This window comes from Simochromis diagramma, unplaced genomic scaffold (assembly GCF_900408965.1).
Source record: "Simochromis diagramma unplaced genomic scaffold, fSimDia1.1 OVJJ01000802.1, whole genome shotgun sequence".
NCBI classification, from domain to species: Eukaryota; Metazoa; Chordata; class Actinopteri; order Cichliformes; family Cichlidae; genus Simochromis; species Simochromis diagramma.
In genome coordinates this window covers 17749367-17764779 of record NW_024387492.1, presented here as the reverse complement: position 1 = coordinate 17764779, position 15413 = coordinate 17749367, and the positions used below count along the sequence as shown (strand labels likewise).

At 44.7% G+C, this 15413-nt stretch overlaps 1 protein-coding gene and 1 long non-coding RNA gene across 4 annotated transcripts; both read left to right on the top strand.

Moving 5' to 3' along the window:
• Positions 1–3123: 3123 nt before the first annotated feature.
• On the top strand, positions 3124–8694 carry LOC120725566. 3 transcript variants are annotated; one of them, XM_040018600.1, is made up of 3 exons: positions 3124–6186; positions 6739–7615; positions 8168–8687. In XM_040018600.1, exon 1 carries the CDS (start codon positions 4823–4825, stop codon positions 5738–5740), a length of 918 nt encoding a protein of 305 aa, XP_039874534.1. In that variant the 5' UTR covers positions 3124–4822; the 3' UTR covers positions 5741–6186; positions 6739–7615; positions 8168–8687. The 3 variants fall into 3 exon arrangements, 2 of the variants coding, with proteins under 2 accessions (XP_039874534.1, XP_039874533.1); XM_040018599.1 differs by having other exon boundaries at positions 6739–8688; XR_005694142.1 differs by lacking the exon at positions 3124–6186 and adding an exon at positions 6235–6600 and having other exon boundaries at positions 6739–8694.
• Positions 8695–10870: 2176 nt separating this feature from the next.
• On the top strand, positions 10871–12531 carry LOC120724696. Its single transcript, XR_005693975.1, has 3 exons — positions 10871–11227; positions 11317–11482; positions 11692–12531. It is a non-coding gene; the product is annotated as an uncharacterized LOC120724696 (long non-coding RNA).
• The last annotated feature ends 2882 nt before the right edge of the window (positions 12532–15413 follow it).

Sequence of the window (15413 nt, the reverse complement as noted above, 5' to 3'; positions counted from 1 at the left end):
ACCCATGGCTGCAATGCTGGTTCATTCAGTCTTTGAGAGTGCAGGACCTGAAACACAGACAAAGTTCATTTAAAGACAAGAACTATGAGCCAAGGCCGACACAAATGTGTTTTATCTACTTTATCATAAATGTAGATAAGTGTTTAGAAAGTTAGCACATACATGTAATTTTTCATTGCTTTATGCGTCCATCTATAGAACGCTGCATGTTATAGTGTAAATCTGCCTGTTCTCTGTCAGAAACCTGCCTGCAGAAAATGAACCTAAAGTATGTAATGGAAGGATGTCATGACTTTAGAGATGGAGAAAGCATAAAGTGACAATCATGAATCACTTAATATGATAAGGAGATTCTGCAGGTCATTAATCAATGTATAAAATTAAAATAAAATGTATTTTTAGTGACACAAGATACAAATATGGAAGCAAGATGTATAATTAGGATTATTTATAATAAACATTAATAAATCATTGCAATTTCTTTAACCATACAGAATAACTAAATCCTTCAGGACAATGTCACATCAATGCACTGAACTCACTATGTTATCCCTCTAACAGCCTCCACATGTTCTCACTGTAATTTCCCCTCATGAATGAATTTATGCTGCACTAATGTGAATGTTTGCAGGGAAATCAAACGCATTTCACTCGCAGTACTCGAGCTGACTTACCTTTGTTTGAATGACGACTTGTACGCGCTGACTCCACAGATAAGGTACGAAATATGTCAGGCTACATCAATAGCGGTTGGTCTTCAGGGTTTCTACTCCACGGCCGTATTTCATACGGGTCCACATTTCCAATGCACGCTATTTTCTGCAAGTAGGCTACAGCTGCTTCGCCTCTGAACGAAATCAGTGTCAATGCAGTCCATTCTCTTTTGAGCTGCTTTTAAGCATCTTGTAATCGTCGTTCCAACACAGTGGCTGTGTCCGAATTAAGAGACTGCACGCTTGAAGTACGCGCACTACGCGTACTACGTACGGTGCGTACTATAAGTACGAGAAGTGCGGAAGTGAGAGGCTTGTGAAATGGGACGGTATACGCTTCGTCGCGCTGTTCAGGTTACCTAGCAACCATGATACTAACCGCGAGACACGTTACATACAGCTTTGTTTGACAGAAATGAAGGAGAAAAATGTTTTGTTAGTCATTCATTTTTGTCATGACATCACTTTGATTAGTTGAGTATCTGAGGCTGAGACCACAGGACTGTAAAACATGATTGTTGGGCTTCATTTCTGTGCTGAACAGTCATTTAAGATTAGTTAGTAAATAACAATTAGTTAATGTTGTTCATGAGACTAAAGTCATCTCACTGTGGCAATGTAAATATAATATGGCCAATATTATTATGATATATATATATATATATATATATATATATATATATATATATATATATATATCACTGACTTTCAGCTTGTTGTGTTTGTGGATATATGACTGACTTTAATTATTAAACATTCGCACATAAATAAGTGATGTCATATTCAGTACTTTTGACAGTTCACTCTTCGGCCGCTCCATCTTATTAGGGAAATTCCATATACATAAATGTACATTTCAAAACTCAACCCCATCATTTAATTTGTTTTTGATTGAAATTGAATATTATTTAAACTCTCTTAAATTAACGTCCAATAAAAAAGGTTTATCATTGATTGAAATTCATTCAGAAATGTTTAAGGAATGAGCTGTCACAACTTTCAAGTACAAAGTTGTTATGAAGTCTGTCACATTCCCCCTCTTTTTTTCTTTTTTTTTATCCTTTATTTATTTATCCTTCTTATTTCATTGTACTGTATATTGTTACTCTTATTTGCCTTGTATGTCTACCAGTGGCGGCTCCTGAAAAAAATCTCAGGGGGGGCAATTTTTATGATATCGACTAAAATGACCCATTTAATGAGTACATCAAACAACACAATTTTAATTTGTTGCTAGGTGATTAACTCATACAGTGATACCTCATGCCCACTAGATGGCAACACACAACAGAAAGCTTTCCTCTAGCTACATAAGTTACAGGTAGAAAGCGAAAGAAATTAGCATCCAGTAGCCTTTAAGCAAAAATGAATGTGTCCACTTACTCATTACTTAGGCTACATCAATCCAATGTTGTGTGGTGTAATCAAGCAACAATATAAAGCCGGCTGCATCATATAAATCAATATGCACAGCCTGTCAGCCACGACTTGCGCTGGAACCAACTCCGACAAAAAGTCCTGTTGTATGCTTTTGACTTCTCCTTCGTTGCCTGGGTTAGTTGAATTTCGGGCTTGTCAGGTCCCAACTCTTTAACTTGCAGTTTTTCTGCCATTGTCCTTCTGGCAAAAGGGTAGGTTAGAAGCGATCTAACCGAATTTGGGGGAGGCTGTGCCTCAACCGTTAACAATACCGCTGCCATCGTCTCTCTCTGACCTTATAGCTCACTTAGGCTACTGACTGAGGTAAAATTCTAGAACAGCAAATCTTCGCGCGTTTTCTGCAGGGGCGCAATTTTAAGCGCCCCCAAACCATTTAATTCAGCGACGCTGATAGGTCAAATATTTATTATTTTCCCCTGGCAACCATTTAATGATAGGCTATTTCGCTGCATATCAAGGGCGCTTTGACGAGCGCCCCAGAAGAAGAAAAACACCGTTTGTTGGTTGAACTTTAATGAGTCAGCTGGTGAAAATGTTAAAATACGCCTGGCTGTATATGGGCACACACATAGTAAAACTATCATTGATGAATTTTTTAAAAATATATATTTTTACTCCTCCACATTTGGGGGGGCGGAGCCCGAGCGCCCCCTATGGGCCAGCCGCCACTGATGTCTACTGTACAGACTGAACTGGAATGACTGACTGTTCACTTTATAAGTTCAATAAAGTTTGGAAAAATAAAAAAAACCTCTTCGGCCGCTCCCTTCTGTCGTATTTTGCGGCAAAATTATCCACACCCACCGCCGCGCTATGAATTGTGGGATATATGGGACCACGAAGCGTGCACCGGACCACGCTTGATATTTGGGGAGATCGACGGCGCATTTGGAGTATGCATTTGAAGTACACTTCGAATTGGGACAGCCGTCGTCGCGTGGCGGTGACGTAACCGCACTTAAAATGCGTACTTCAAGCGTGCAGTCTCTTAATTGGCACACAGCCAGTGTGTTTGTTTTGATTCGTAGACCCGAAAATGGTGCCGCGCCCCCACAATGCATTGCGGCGTAACGTCAACTCCAAAGCCCTCCCATCAGAACGAAGATTACGTCACGTCACAAGGCTGAGTGCTTTGAAGTTTGGTCGTGCTTTGAAGTGCGGCCGTTACGTCACACCTATCGAGGGGATAAATAGAGGTCAGAAACCGCATTTGTCTCACTTTGCGTTTCGTCCATTTCCATCAGCATCGGCGGGCATACGCTGTGCGATTTTTTTTTTCCAGTCGCGCGATTCAGCTCCTGCTCAAACTGTACGATTGACTCGCAGAGGTTAGAAGTTCGTAGGTCAAGCAATTGATGATCGGGAGCTGGTTGTGAGGTGTTAATCGCTTCTCGTTACCCCATGTATACTACACCATGCACGAGGCACGATGAAGGCCAAAATCGGGCCGATCACCAAAACGGTCGCACGACTGAAAAATCGGCTCAAAATGGGCCAAAAATCGCACAGTGTATCTCCAGCATTATTCCGCTCCTGCTCAAACTGTATGATTGACTTGCAGGGGTTAGAAGTTCGTGGGTCACGATGCAGGGTCTCACACTATACGTCCTGATGCGACCCGAGTACTCACACTATGCCTCAAGGTTATAACACAGAATCTGTCCCTCGCTCTCCCTCTCTATCTTTCACTCACACAGACACGCACCACCACCATCAACTTTGCTAAATTGCTTATGAAAAATATTGATCAGGCAGCTGTGATTCAGCAGCAGTGTCCATCCAAATATTTTCATGGTGGTTGTGGTCGTGATAATTTTGTGAGGCCACATGGAAAAGGCTCAGATGAGCCTGCCAAAGTTTTACAAGTTGTGCTTACTTTGCTTGTGTCCGCTGCCTTATACTCCGTCTTTTTCACTTTCATTTCTGTGTTTGTGCAAGCGCAGTGTGAGAGGCTACGGTGACATCCTCACGGCGGCCGACAGGATTTCAAACAGGTCTCACTGTCTTACGACCAAACGATTGATTATCGGGAGCTGGTCTTGAGGTGGAAAAAAAGGCTCAGTAATTCTAGTGTTAATCGCTTCTCGTTAACCCATGTATACAGCACGATGCACGACACACGTTGAAGGCAAAACTCGAGCGATCACCAAAACGCTGGCATGACTGAAAAATTGGCTCAAAGTGGGCCAAAAATCGCACGGTGTATGCCCAGCACTGTGGGAAAAAACAAAAAGGAGTTCAGGTCGCTGTACTTTAAGTAGGTTGGAACGCGACAGCATATTTTTTTTACATTTTCATGAAGCTTTATCACTTAAATAAAAAAAAAAACGTAGGACATTCGCAGGGGGTAAAAAAAGCTTCTGGGTTGGGAAGTGAAATGTCTTAAAGAAATTTCAAAAATTCACGACGCTTTCTTTCCAATCCTCTCTCTTAGATCTCTTCCTGGGCTCCTGCACTCTGGTATCCATCTCACCCGCTTTTAACTATTCGGCACAGGCAGTGAGGAAACCTGGAGGTTCCCTCCAGATTTCATGACGCTTTCTTTCCAATCTCCTTATGTTTCAGGTCTTGGATCTCTTCCTGAGCTCCTGCACTCTGGTATCCATCTCATCCGCTAGCAAGTATCTGTCACAGCCGGCGTGGAAAACTGTAGGCTCCCTCCAGATTTCATGACGCTGTCTTTCCAATCTCCTTATGTTTCAGGTCTTGGATTTCTTCCTGAGCTCCTGCACTCTGGTATCCGTCTCACCCGCTTGCAAGCATCCGTCACAGCCAGCGTGGAAACCTGGAGGTTCCCTCCAGATTTCATGACGCTTTCTTTCCAATCTCCTTATGTTTCAGGTCTTGGATCTCTTCCTGAGCATCTGCACTCTTATATCCATCTCACCCTCTTGCAAGTATTCGTCACAGCCAGCGTGGAAACCTGGAGGTTCCCTCCAGATTTCATGACGCTTTCTTTCCAATCTCCTTATGTTTCAGGTCTTGGATCTCTTCCTGAGCTTCTGCACTCTTATATCCGTCTCACCCTCTTGCAAGTATCCGTCACAGCTAGCGTGGAAACTTGGAGGTTCTCTCCAGATTTCACAACACTTTTTTCCCAATCTCCTTATTTTTCAGGTCTTGGATCTCTTCCTGAGCTTCTGCACTCTTGTATCCTTCTCACTCGCTTGCAAGTATCCGTCACAGCCGGCGTGGAAACCTGTAGATTCCCTCCAGATTTCATGACGCTTTCTTTCCAATCTCCTTATGTTTCAGGTCTTGGATCTCTTCCTGAGCTCCTGCACTCTGGTATCCATCTCACCCTCTTGCAAGTATCCGTCACAGCCAGCGTGGAAACCTGGAGGTTCCCTCCAGATTTCATGACGCTTTCTTTCCAATCTCCTTATGTTTCAGGTCTTGGATCTCTTCCTGAGCTTCTGCACTCTGATATACATCTCACCCTCTTGCAAGTATCCGTCACAGCCAGCGTGGAAACCTGGAGGTTGCTTCCAGATTTCATAACGCTTTCTTTCCAATCTCCTTATGTTTCAGGTCTTGGATCTCTTCCTGAGCATCTGCACTCTGGTATCCATCTCACCCGCTTTTAACTATTCGGCACAGGCAGTGAGGAAAGCTGGAGGTTCCCTCCAGATTTCATAACGCTTTCTTTCCAATCTCCTTATGTTTCAGGTCTTGGATCTCTTCCTGAGCTTCTGCACTCTGGTATCCTTCTCACTCGCTTGCAAGTATCTGTCACAGCCAGCGTGGAAAACTGGAGATTCCCTCCAGATTTCATGACGCTGTCTTTCCAATCTCCTTATGTTTCAGGTCTTGGATCTCTTCCTGAGCTTCTGCACTCTTATATCCATCTCACCCTCTTGCAAGTATCCGTCACAGCCAGCGTGGAAACCTGGAGGTTCCCTCCAGATTTCATGACGCTTTCTTTCCAATCTCCTTATGTTTCAGGTCTTGGATCTCTTCCTGAGCTTCTGCACTCTTATATCCATCTCACCCGCTTGCAAGTATCCATCACAGCCAGTGAGGAAACTTGGAGGTTCTCTCCAGATTTCACAACATTTTTTTCCCAATCTCCTTATTTTTCAGGTCTTGGATCTCTTCCTGAGCTCCTGCACTCTTGTATCCTTCTCACTCGCTTGCAACTGTCCGTCACAGCCGGCGTGGAAACCTGTAGATTCCCTCCAGATTTCATGACGCTTTCTTTCCAATCTCCTTATGTTTCAGGTCTTGGATCTCTTCCTGAGCTTCTGCACTCTGGTATCCTTCTCACTCGCTTGCAAGTATCTGTCACAGCCAGCGTGGAAAACTGGAGGTTCCCTCCAGATTTCATGACGCTGTCTTTCCAATCTCCTTATGTTTCAGGTCTTGGATCTCTTCCTGAGCTTCTGCACTCTTGTATGCATCTCACCCGCTTTTAAGTATTTGTCACAGCCAGCGTGGAAACTTGGAGGTTCTCTCCAGATTTCACAACACTTTTTTCCCAATCTCCTTATTTTTCAGGTCTTGGATCTCTTCCTGAGCACCTGCACTCTGGTATCCATCTCACCCGCTTTTAACTATTCGGCACAGGCAGTGAGGAAAGCTGGAGGTTCCCTCCAGATTTCATGACGCTTTCTTTCCAATCTCCTTATGTTTCAGGTCTTGGATCTCTTCCTGAGCTTCTGCACTCTGGTATCCATCTCATCCGCTAGCAAGTATCTGTCACAGCCGGCGTGGAAAACTGTAGGCTCCCTCCAGATTTCATGACGCTGTCTTTCCAATCTCCTTATGTTTCAGGTCTTGGATCTCTTCCTGAGCTCCTGCACTCTTATATCCATCTCACTCGCTTGCAAGCATCCGTCACAGCCAGCGTGGAAACTTGGAGGTTCCCTCCAGATTTCATGACGCTGTCTTTCCAATCTCCTCATGTTTCAGGTCTTGGATCTCTTCCTGGCTTCTTCACTCTTGTATGCATCTCACCCGCTTGCAAGCATCCGTCACAGCTAGCGTGGAAACTTGGAGGTTCTCTCCAGATTTCACAACACTTTTTTCCCAATCTCCTTATTTTTCAGGTCTTGGATCTCTTCCTGAGCTTCTGCACTCTTATATCCTTCTCACTCGCTTGCAACTGTCCGTCACAGCCGGCGTGGAAACCTGTAGATTCCCTCCAGATTTCATGACACTTTCTTTCCAATCTCCTTATGTTTCAGGTCTTGGATCTCTTCCTGAGCTTCTGCACTCTGGTATCCTTCTCACTCGCTTGCAAGTATCTGTCACAGCCAGCGTGGAAAACTGGAGATTCCCTCCAGATTTCATGACGCTGTCTTTCCAATCTCCTTATGTTTCAGGTCTTGGATCTCTTCCTGAGCTTCTGCACTCTTGTATCCATCTCACCCGCTTTTAAGTATTTGTCACAGCCAGTGTGGAAACCTGGAGGTTCCCTCCAGATTTCATGACGCTTTCTTTCCAATCTCCTTATGTTTCAGGTCTTGGATCTCTTCCTGAGCTTCTGCACTCTTATATCCATCTCACCCGCTTTTAACTATTCGGCACAGGCAGTGAGGAAAGCTGGAGGTTCCCTCCAGATTTCATGACGCTGTCTTTCCAATCTCCTTATGTTTCAGGTCTTGGATCTCTTCCTGAGCATCTGCACTCTGGTATCCATCTCACCCGCTTTTAACTATTCGGCACAGGCAGTGAGGAAAGCTGGAGGTTCCCTCCAGATTTCATGACGCTTTCTTTCCAATCTCCTTATGTTTCAGGTCTTGGATCTCTTCCTGAGCTCCTGCACTCTGGTATCCATCTCATCCGCTAGCAAGTATCTGTCACAGCCGGCGTGGAAAACTGTAGGCTCCCTCCAGATTTCATGACGCTGTCTTTCCAATCTCCTTATGTTTCAGGTCTTGGATTTCTTCCTGAGCTCCTGCACTCTGGTATCCGTCTCACCCTCTTGCAAGTATCCGTCACAGCCAGCGTGGAAACCTGGAGGTTACCTCCAGATTTCATGACGCTTTCTTTCCAATCTCCTTATGTTTCAGGTCTTGGATCTCTTCCTGAGCTTCTGCACTCTTATATCCATCTCACCCTCTTGCAAGTATCCGTCACAGCCAGCGTGGAAACCTGGAGGTTCCCTCCAGATTTCATGACGCTTTCTTTCCAATCTCCTCATGTTTCAGGTCTTGGATCTCTTCCTGGCTTCTTCACTCTTGTATGCATCTCACCCGCTTGCAAGCATCCGTCACAGCTAGCGTGGAAACTTGGAGGTTCTCTCCAGATTTCACAACACTTTTTTCCCAATCTCCTTATTTTTCAGGTCTTGGATCTCTTCCTGAGCTTCTGCACTCTTGTATCCTTCTCACTCGCTTGCAACTGTCCGTCACAGCCGGCGTGGAAACCTGTAGATTCCCTCCAGATTTCATGACACTTTCTTTCCAATCTCCTTATGTTTCAGGTCTTGGATCTCTTCCTGAGCTTCTGCACTCTGGTATCCTTCTCACTCGCTTGCAAGTATCTGTCACAGCCAGCCTGGAAAACTGGAGATTCCCTCCAGATTTCATGACGCTGTCTTTCCAATCTCCTTATGTTTCAGGGGAGAATGAACTCAACCTGGGTGTCTATTGTCTTGTGTAGTTTGGGAGATGATTGGATGACGGGGTGGGTGCAGTTTTCTCTGGGGTGGAGTCGGGTGGGCTGCCCCGGACTCTGTGGGGCTGGGCGGTGCTGTTGCAGCGGGCCCCGGTCCGGATGGGCCTGGGCTCCCTTGCCCTGGTGGGTTCCAGAGTGTGGGGGTGCCTACTGGGGTCAGCGGGGGAGCTGGCCCCAGGGAGGGGCCGCTTGCCCCTGCCTTTCTTCCCTCCCCATCCTCAGCTGCCTCCTTATTCCCGCTCTACCACACCCACCCACACACGCAGGGCTTGGGGTGCAGGTATGTCACCAGGGTGCAGGGGAGGCACTCCCCCTCTGTCCCCTTCTGGCCGCCTGTGCCTCAATTTTATTCTGCAACCTAGACATCCACATCACTCACACTCTCACATAACACATACATATAGGGCCTTGGGGGTGGGCACGTTTTACAGCATCCAGAGGATGGTCGGTGTATTCCAACCCACCTCTGGCGCTGGTGCCCTACCCTCAATTTTAAATGCATTTAGACACTAAGGGTTTTCGGGAGGAGCCATGCTGCTCTCTGAGAGGAAACAAGTACCATGCTCTCCTGAGTTTTAAATGCACTTTAGAACAGCACACAGCAACACTACATATGAGCGGGCGTAGGGAGGTTTGAGGTCTTCACTCACCCCGGTTCTGTTAGCCGTCAGGGCTGGGGGGCTGGGAGGAGGTGCCGGCCGTCAGACTGGGGTCTGGGATGCGGGGCCTCCCTGCTACTGCAGATAAGGAGGTGGTCCGCTTGCCTCCACCCCAGAGAGAAGGGTTACATCTCCTGGGTCTAGGTGCGGCTTGCCCCTCTGAGGGCGGGGGTACCTGGACCTGGGATATAGAGTATGTTTGGGGAGTGCGACTGTCTGTGCAGTGTCTATTTGTGTCTGTCTACACGTTGGGTGAGTGCCGAGTATTTGGTTGTGCATATGGGGTGGGAATGCACGTTTGTGTCCACGTGTGCCTGTTCATCTGTGTCTATATATCAGGTTGGGTCTTAGACTCAACCTCTCTGGGTACATCTCAGGTCCTCTAAAGTACGGAGGCCTGTCTCCCCTCACCACACTCCCTGCCGGTGGCTGATGCCCTCAGACGTTGGTGTGTTGGTGGTCCTTGTCATCTGGGGCTGGGCGCTCATGTATGTACCGGCTCACTCCTGGTGGCCGATTGGTGGGGCTGGGCGCCTGTGGCCCGGCTGGGCTCCTTCCGGGGGGTGGGATGCCCTCAGGCCTCTGGGCCTGAAGCTCGGTCCTCTCTGGCAGAGCTGGCTGCCGGCAGAGCCCGCGGGCACGCCACTGCAACCCCCTCTGGCCTCTGCTCCGTAGCTGCGGGGTGACCTCTCGTTTGGGGCTCTACTCAGCTCTTCCCAGGAGGGTGGCACGGTTCCCCCCCTTTTGGTGGTCCTCCTCGGGTCCTTGTACTCTGGGGCCTCTGGATATCTGGGGCCTGGATCTCCTCCATACCTGCTTCATACCCTGGGGGACGGGGCTATGGCTCCCCACACTCCCTAGCAGATCGTTACATGGAGAAACCTTTGGAATACAAGCGTGCTGATCCACACAGGTATGCACACAGGTGTACACACGGGTGTTCACAGACGCGGACTACAGCTTTCTTGGCTGCTGCCTCAAAGCACATTGTGTGCTGTCTGTCTTGCGTGCTGCACAATATCGTTTATTATTTAGTATCTACTGTTATCTACTGCTAGCTAGTTTATTGTGATGGTGCTGTTTTTTTTTTTTTTATTATGTTGCTTTCTGTTGTTTGCTTTCTCTTCTGGTTTTTTTCTCCATACAGGTGATCCAGGTGTTTTTTGTTTTTTTCTTTCTTCCCCCCCTTCTCACCGTCTCTTCTCCCCTTTGGTTTTCTTTCTCTCCCTCTCTTTCTTTCATTCTTTCTCCCTGTCCTATCCCCCAGTCATGTCTGTCCCGTTTGTAGCAACCGAAAATAAAATAAATTCATAATTATAATAAAGGTCAATCAAATGGACCAATATGGCAAGGCCATGATGATCCACTTGGTAAAATAAATCCGCTTGGCATCTTTCTTGGCCTTAAGACAACAATTCTGATGGCTAAAGATCCAAACGGGACACAAAAAAAAAATAAAATAATAAGTTGGCCTTTGTGTTTTGTGATGTTTGTAAGACAGCTAACTAACTAACACATGTGAAATGTATTGTTTTTTTCTTAATATGTGACATTGCCTGTGTGACTGAAAGGTAGTGTTTTAGGTATTGTTACTTCTATTTTTCTTAATATCAAAGGTAACTATTTAAATGACTTACATATTTTTTCTCAAGCTCTAGCTCACCATGCAGGACAAAGGTAAGTCCGTACTTAATGTCAACACAAATAAGTAGAAAAGGTTTAAAAATGATGTCGTGAACTGACTGTAGTCTCTTGTTTTTACATAAGGTATAGCCTGTGGTTCAGGGATCAGAGGTAAGGTAAAAACACAACAGAAGAAAAGTAAATTGAACAACTCTGTGATCTGTGAATTCATCCTTTTTTCTTTGTCTTTTTGTCTTCAGGTGCTTTACACTTGTCCTCTCCCAGCATTCAGCACTTCAGACACTCAACGTCCAAGACGGAGCTAACAAGAAAGATACTCCACCCAGAAGACAGCCTTACCCCAACCTGATGAGAAGGATGGATGACCAAATGACAAACTGGAGAGTGGTGCTGTGTTCCAGCTTTGTAAGTTATCACCTCACATTGGCTACAAACTGTCTTGAAGACTAAATCATTCCAATAGCTGGTATAAATCATCGTACTACAGATCTGTAGGTTTAAGTTTATTTGTATGTTGAGTTTAAAATAGCATTTTAACAACATGCTGCAGCTACCTACAATGGAAATGCTGTTTTGTGTTAAAATGACGTCTTTCTTGTGTTGTTGCTTTGCAGGGCAGCTGAGAGTGGACAGAGCTGCACAGAGGACCAAAGATCCACTCTCAGCACTTCATACCTGACTGGCCACAGCACCACCCCTCCTCACCATGCACAGAGGGAGTTGTGAACATGCACTTCTGTGTCGGTGGGTTTAGGAGCCTCCTCACACTCACACGGATGAAGACTGTCACTGGAAGATGTCTCCATTGCATCAGCAGGACGTAAGCATTTGTATAATATTACAGTTTGTGATGTTTTATACATGTTTTCATTGCTTCATTTCAAACTAGGAGATATAAAATAAACCAGTTTTCATAATAGTTTCTGTCTATTTAGTTGTTTTCTTGATAAGTTATTTGGAACATCATTGCAACCTGTCAGCTTTTTATTGAGGATATAGAAAGTTGCTGTGGTACAGTGGGGTGTTATTTTTGTCACATGGTGAAAGTGACCTCATGGGGAGCAAAAAGAACAACTGAACAATTTAGGGATTCACAGACTTTGGTAATCGTTAAAAACAAGTAAGAAAAATTGTTCTGTGTGAACAAGAAGCTCAAATATAAACCATCCTAACACAGACACAAATGATCTGCTATCTGCTATCTAATTTGTATGAGTTTAACCTCCTGGTCAAAAACTTGTAGAAGATTAATACGTTCACCAGCTGATTCTTACTTGGCCTGAATGTTTGCAGTTTCAGGTCCTACTGATCAGTTTTAAGTACTGTAGAAAGTGAGCAGCCATTTAATCAAGCCCTGGGATGAAATGGGACATTAGTTCCCTTCCCTCGTTTAACAATGTGTAAGCAGACTGCTTTAAACTGCAATTTACTGCATGTTATTAACCACAGTCTGCTAACCACCCGTGGTGAGCGAAGGTTTTGAGGTGTTGCTCGAGCTACTGATGAAGCTTTATCAATGCTTGTTAAGTTTCCCAACCACATTTCATCCCAATGGTCCAAGGCTTACATCTTTATGCTCATAAATTTACTTCTGTAATTAATCAGTAACCAATTTATTACTTTAAGTTACAGTGTGAGGGGCATCACTGCAGCAGAGAGGGTATAACACAAGGCCACAGTCATGTGGTATTCTGTCCTGCTATCAAGTGAATAAAATACTGAAAAAAACATCTAGACACTAAATACAGTCACTGGCCACTTCATTAGTTACACCTTGCCAGTACTGTTTTGGGCCTTCTTTCACCTTCAGAACTGCCTTAATTCTTTGTGGCGCAGATTCAACAAAGACCTGGAAACATTCCTCACAGATTTAGTTTCATATTGACATGATAGCATCACACAGTTGCTTCAGATTTGTCGGCTGTGCATCCATGTTGCAAATCTCCTGATCCACCACATGCCAAGGATGCTGGATTGACATCCGTTATAAGATGAGTATACTGTGGTCATAAAACGATGGGCATGGTCAGCAGCACAGCTCAGGGAGGTTGTACCTCTGGAGAGGCCTCTTCCTACACCTGAAGTTTTTACCAGTGAAAAGAACGGAGGTTTCCTCACACAGTGTTTCCTAGTGTTTCATCAACAAAGGAGAATTTATTCCTCAGACTGTGCAAAAATTGCTTTCATGGTTATCCTGCTGCGAGGGCGAGCTCTGAGACTGGCCCAAGCCATGCTTGCTCCTCAGCAGTCGTTATTTAACCTGGTATGTGGAAGACTGCTCCGACTCTGGAGAAGGAGTTATGCTTTCTGCTTTTTTTTTAGTAATGATACTTGTAAGAAATGTAGCCTTTCGGCAGCTCTGGAGGCCTGGATCACTGAACTGAACTCTCGGCATCCCACCCTTGAAAACCCCATAGCTGGTCAGGCCCCTGTAGCTGGAGCAGTGGAAGGTGGCGTAGGCCCTGCTAACTGTCTCCCAGCAGGTTATCCTGAGCAGACGGGAAAACATGATGGCTGGGTGACGGTGAGGAGGAAGCATAGTCTTAAACAGAAGCCCTGGTACACCACAACCCTGTTCCTGTGTCTAACTATTTTTCCCCACTCTGCGACACACCCGCCAGGGATCAAACTCTGGTAATTGGTGATTCTGTTCTGAGACATGTGAAGACAGCAGCAACCATAGTCAGTTGTCTTCCAGGGGCCAGAGCAGGCGACACTGAGTGAAATTTAAAACTGCTGGCTGAGGGTAAACCTGAATTCAGTAAAAGTATAATTCACATCAGCAATAATGACACCCGGTTACATCAATCAGAGGTCATTATCTTTATAGACAATTGGGAAACTTTCTGGAGGAAACCTGGTCTGGTTGTGAGACAATCCCACTTTGGATGAAGCAGCTCTTATTTCTAGAAATCTGGCAAATTTATGAAATCCCCTGAAACATGACTATCAAGTGTTGGGACCAGGAAGCAGAGTTGCAGTCTCACACACCTCTGCAGCTTCTCTCCTACTGTTATCCCTCTAAACCTCATCTCCATTGAGACTGTATCAGCTCCCAAACAGACAAAAACAAAGTAAAAACCAGCAAAAAAAATGACAGCACCAAAGAGTTAGTACATGACTTAACAATTGATCAACAAATCGATTTACTCTGCCTTACTGAAACCTGGTTACAGCAGGATGATTATGTAAGTTTAAATGAATTAACACCCCTGAGTCATACTAACTATCAGAGCCTTTGAAGCACAGGCTGAGGAGGCGGTGTGGCAGCAATCTTCTACACCACATTAGCACTGTGATTAAAGAGGAAATCAACACAGACACAGAAATCCCTTATTCCTCATTAGGAGCAGCAGGAAATCAGAGTAAACAATCATTTATTGGCTATCATAAATATACTGATCAGTGTGATATTAGCGTTAGCTCAAATATTTGACACACACTCACTCCACATCCCAGCAGTGTCTTCTCACTCAGTTTGTCTCAGTGTTTGCAGTAAAAGAGAACTGTTAGTTCACCTCTAAGCTCTCTCTCTGAACCACATGAATGACACTCAAGGACATCACTACATCACACTGTATATGACACTAAACCAGTTTACAAGGAGTTGGTGTCATGCAGCAAATAGGTTTGATTGCTAATGGGCAATTGTATTAAAAATCCCCCAGAGTATGTTTATGTTAGGTAGCTAGTAAGCCAGCACAGACACCGACAGCCAAAATTGTTGTTCACTCTGGTTTTAGCTGATGCTCTTAATGAAAGATGGGGGACTTCTGTAGCTGCCTTGATTTTCTCATTAAAATCATTGCTAATATTTTTTTTAAAAAGCTTTAAGGGAAACTTAGTGGCTCCCTGTGCACCGTGGTTGGGAACCCAGCATGGCAGAGAGAGAACAGCAGAGTAAGCCCGTTTGGTCTTCTGCTTTCTAATCGGCTGACTTCTACTCCCATTCCCTCTGCTGCTTGAATTTTTTCTACAAATTTTCACTTTTTATTCTACAAATTCTTACATATTGCAGCAAATTTATCTTTATAAGTAGCATGCTCTAAATTAAAGAACAGTGTCAGCTACTTGAAATGTGACCAATCATGATCTCACAGTCCCTGTTTCATTTTGGTACTAGGGTTTTCTAACTATTCATAAGTAAGTGATGACTACAATCTGTGGTGTAGCTCATAGTAAGTGGTGAAAATACATTTTGTAATCTAATTTGTAACCAACTCTCTGCTATTACATCATCATCTGTCATAAATAAACACACATACTGCTAGTATTTTGCAACGTGACTGCCCTCAGCTGGTGAAAAGCAGAATTACAATTCTTAATTATTGGAAAA

Bases quoted from the DNA above. Each gene is read 5' to 3' on its own strand.
- LOC120725566 (XM_040018599.1), top strand. From the start codon at position 4,823: ATGACGCTGTCTTTCCAATCTCCTTATGTTTCAGGTCTTGGATTTCTT.